Genomic DNA, 4,539 nt, shown 5'->3' on the forward strand with positions numbered 1-4,539 from the left:
TGAGACCTACTCCTGAAGTCAAATTCATTACTTTACAAATTCTTCCTAAATTTATTCCCGAGTGGATTGGGCAGGGATTCACCCATATTCGTTGGGACAACCAACCGTGTGAGTCTTAATCTATAATATGGAAAAAGGAATGAGTCTCGTTTCAGCTATTAACTATTGATGTATTAATATTGGGCAAAGAAACACTTGGTGGTCCATCTCTTTACTATCCATTAAAACTTATTATGACTCAATTTGAGGAACAGTAGTTAAGACATGGGAGACGTGGGATATATACCTACAATGACCCTAGCAACAACGTCTCACTAAGTGGGAGACATTGTAGACTTCCAATGTCTCTCAATTAAAGTCATAAAACCTCTATTTTGTTGTAGTGACAGGCTCAGGTTAGTGATACTTAGATTTTTTTAGAAAAATATACAAAGATATGCAAACGGAATCAGGATTATAAATATATGATATCTTTTTTCATAGAAAAATAAATAAGAAAAAAACATACACAGATTTTTATACAAACTAAGATCTATTACGGCGTCTTTGGTTTATGTTTGCTTACCACGCTTAACCTTAAATTTTTTTTAAAAAAAACTAAAATATCTCTTTATTGGTATTTTTATCTTTATCAAGAAAACTTTAATTAAAAATAAATCTAAGAGGCCATTTTTTATTGTTTTAAAAAATAGTGTTAGTTTGAGTTTTTTTTAGAAACGTAAACCGAAAAAACCAATATATTAATTTTTTAAAACCAAATGATAAATATATCAATATATATCCCAAAAAGGAGACCAGACTAGTAATGGCATGGCACACACACCAAGCCACCATGAGAGCTTTCTATATCAAGAATTTGATGGCTGACCTATCTAACCCATGCCACCTATAAATGACATGTAATTAAAAATAGTTAATCTTCCTTTATATATATATATATATATATATATCCCTTACCCTTACCTTACTCAATCAACCCCCTTCTCCAAGATAAAACTTAAGTCCACGCCCCTATATATACATATATATATATAAATATATCAAATTCGTTATAGCAGTCAACACAATATCATGACTTGGTAAAAAATAAAATATGCTTCCATATCATCATCATCCTTAACATACACGTACGCACTAATTATAATAATTGTTTAATTGGGTTTAAATTAGCATATATAAAACCTTAAAAATGAATAGAATAATTAATGGTATTATATATTTATATGTTGTTATTAAATTGAGAATATTTATAGTGTTAGACTATTTTAGCTAGTCAAATATATTTATATATATATGAGACAGAGAATGTTTCATTGTAATAAAGTAGATTTTCGTATTGGTCGGCCTTAGAGAATTGTAATATATATTACAACTGTATATTGTATAGTCTACGGTCCATACATAGATACAACTGATCATAAACCATACACCATAAACCATAAACAAATAGTTTTGTATACATATACATATAATATATATATATATAAGATATAGAAACGTGTGTTTTGATGTATACTGACGTAGAACATAGGTGGAATATACATATATATATATACACATAAATAGATTAGTGGTTTTTCAGCTGTAATTTCTTAGTTTTTGGGCGGTTTTGTGGGTTGTGGTTGAGCAATTGCTTAATATATAAGACGGCCTTACGCGGTGAGACCTTCGATCTTCTCCACTAGACCATTTCACACTACTACTACTTGCTCATAATTAATATGAGCTTTTGTTTTGCATCAATTCTAGATCAGAAAATTTCCTGGTAAATTCTCATCATGTCATTTCTCGGGAAAATGCTTATGATGATGAAGACGTTGTAAATTTCCTAGCACTGGTCACGTTGAGATATATTATTAAAGAAAAAAAATGTTACATACTTTGTCATTATTCTTAGACTTGTGTATGTGGACAGAATATGATCTTTGATAATTCAAATCTCATTAGCATAATAAATTGATGGGACAAAAATTGAAGCTTATTCAACTCATTATATATGTTTAATTGAGATATCGTAATCAAATATGTAATCACATGATTCTTTCTATTATCGACAACAATGGCTAAAAGCGATTCCATAGCTATAGATTTTGCTTTTCACACCATAGTCAATATTATATATGACTTTGAATAGTAGTATTATTAGTGGGCATAAAAGGGTTTTCTTTAGTGGGGTTACCTTATCATCATTTTCACAAAGAAAATCCATTGTGGATCCAAAAAATAAGAAACATATATATTTTTAGTAGCTACTTTTTACTATTTTTTCAGACAGCAAAATGAATGGTTATAGAAGCTCATCAATCAACGGCCGGTCCATATCTCAGATATATATAATCACAAGTGGTCATTAAGAAGATAGATACCTTTCTTAATTAAAAAAAAATAGTTTAAATTATAGATATATTAATTTAATTGCCATAGATAAACATGAGCTAATAATAATAGCCACTACTTTTCATCCCCATCTGTTTCAAATTATTAAAATCAAAATTATATTGTTAAATTTTTTTACTATATTAATTATTAGTTAGCCCAAGAATCTTATAACTAATAAAAGATTAATCTTCGTTTTTTTTTTTCAAAGAAGTAATCTGGTTAATTGCTTTTCTTGACTGGACTTAAACTTTGGATCATTTACCAAAAACAAACCTAACTTTAATGACTTCGACTAGACGAATATAAACTGTTAATGATGGATTCTCTTCTATCTTTCATACATTATATAGTCTTATATATATAAAAAATAAAAAATAAATAAAAACAAGATAAACCCTAAAACTAAGTACAAGAATAAGATACATACTTTTTTTCAAGTTGGTGCCTGCCCCCACTTGAAATATCTTTATATATATATACATGTTTGACAATTATCTTAATTAATAATAATAAAAACCAGAAACCAGGGTTGCTGTACAACAATATCTGGGGTACTATAAAAAATATATATATATGTATTTATATATATAAAAAAAGAGATAAATAAGAATTAGAAAAAAAAGTTGCCAAGACTAATCCATTGGAATACAAATCTATACACGTTGGAGACTTCATGGTTTACAACTTAAAACTATTATATATACAATGTCAACGGTCCAACAAATTAAATCAAAATAGCAAATATAACAAAAAAAACAAAAATATATTCCAGTCGCTTTTTTTAGTCTCTAATAAAAAGCCAACTTGAACTCTTTTTCTAAACCAAAAAGTTGGGCTTGGTATCTAAGAAAAACTCTGCTTATAAAAACCACACCAAGAACGAGAAGAAGAAGAAGATTAAAATAAAGAAGAAGAAGAAGAAGAAATGAAGCTAGTTTGGTCTCCTGAAACAGCATCGAAAGCTTACATCGATACTGTCAAAGCAGTAAGCAATTTTCTCAAAGGTTTTTACAATAAATAAAATGAATATTATCGGATTCTTTTAAGACTTGGGTTTTGTATTATTTTTCATTAAATTATTTTGAACAAGTTTCTCATCTGGCTTTTCTCTGAATGCAGTGCGAGATTTTTCGAGAATCAGGCGTGGCGGAGCTGGTTTCCGCCATGGCAGCCGGCTGGAACGCCAAATTCATCGTGGAGACATGGTCACAGGGAGGACCGATCACTACCAGCATCGGCCTCGCCGTAGCTAGCCGCCACACGGGCGGAAGACACGTGTGCATAGTCCCTGACGAGAAGTCGAGTTCGGACTACGTCAAAGCCCTGAGCGAAGCTGGGGTTTCGGCTGAGGTAATCGTGGCCGGAGATGCCGCAGAGGAAGCCATGGATGGCCTCGTCGGGGTCGATTTTCTGGTTGTGGATGGCCGGCAAAAGGACTTCGCTAGAGTTCTGAGAGTGGCGAAGCTGAGCCAGAGAGGAGCCGTTCTGGTTTGCAAGAACGCGACTTCGAAAAACGCCACCGGTTTCAGGTGGCGGAGCGTGGTGGAAGAAGGTGGTTGTGGGTCGCGGCGGTTGGTTCGGTCTGTGTTTTTGCCGGTCGGGAATGGACTTGATATTGCCCACGTCGGCGCCGGTGCCGGAGGGAGTTCGAGTCCGGCGAAGGGAGATCGTCGGAGATGGATTAAACATGTGGATCGACAATCGGGAGAGGAATATGTTATTCGAAAGTAATTTTTAGCTGAGAGAAAACACGAGAAAATCTAAAAATTATTTTTATTTTTATTTTTGGAATTTAATTATATTTTTATGTACATATTTTACACTTACCAGCAACCAATTGTTATAAAATTGTTTTTTTTTAGGAGACATATTATATGATTTCAACAATATGAATCATTTTAAGAAATTTTGCTCATCGTTTGCACATGTGCTTTATTTAACTCTTTTGTGTCGTAATCTTTTGTTTAATCTTAAGCAAAATCTTAATGAAATTATATTTTTAATTACTGGGCTAATATATATTTTATTTTTTGAAGAAACCTAATATAATAATTTAACTTTGGAATAAGTTATTTGAAAGTAATTTTAGTCAAAAAGAAGGGAAAATATAAAGATTATCTTTACTCTTATTTTTGGAATTTAATTATAGTTTTATGTATA

General features: G+C 31.5%; 1 protein-coding gene across 2 annotated transcripts; it reads left to right on the forward strand.

Annotated features, from left to right (window-relative positions):
• Positions 1-3,205: 3,205 nt before the first annotated feature.
• On the forward strand, positions 3,206-4,285 carry LOC133778259 (uncharacterized). Of its 2 annotated transcripts, none has more exons than XM_062218128.1 (2): positions 3,206-3,364; positions 3,499-4,285. In XM_062218128.1, the coding sequence occupies exons 1-2, from the start codon at positions 3,305-3,307 to the stop codon at positions 4,108-4,110; spliced, it is 672 nt and encodes a 223-aa protein (XP_062074112.1). In that variant the 5' UTR covers positions 3,206-3,304; the 3' UTR covers positions 4,111-4,285. The 2 variants fall into 2 exon arrangements, with proteins under 2 accessions (XP_062074112.1, XP_062074113.1); XM_062218129.1 differs by having other exon boundaries at positions 3,251-3,383.
• Positions 4,286-4,539: the final 254 nt, after the last annotated feature.

Source organism: Humulus lupulus, chromosome 5 (genome assembly GCF_963169125.1).
Source record: "Humulus lupulus chromosome 5, drHumLupu1.1, whole genome shotgun sequence".
In the NCBI taxonomy this organism is placed as follows: Eukaryota; Viridiplantae; Streptophyta; class Magnoliopsida; order Rosales; family Cannabaceae; genus Humulus; species Humulus lupulus.

Coding starts and splice junctions, on each gene's coding strand:
- LOC133778259 (XM_062218128.1), top strand. CDS start 3,305: ATGAAGCTAGTTTGGTCTCCTGAAACAGCATCGAAAGCTTACATCGAT. Junction 3,365..3,498: donor ACATCGATACTGTCAAAGCA/GTAAGCAATTTT, acceptor CTCTGAATGCAG/TGCGAGATTTTTCGAGAATC.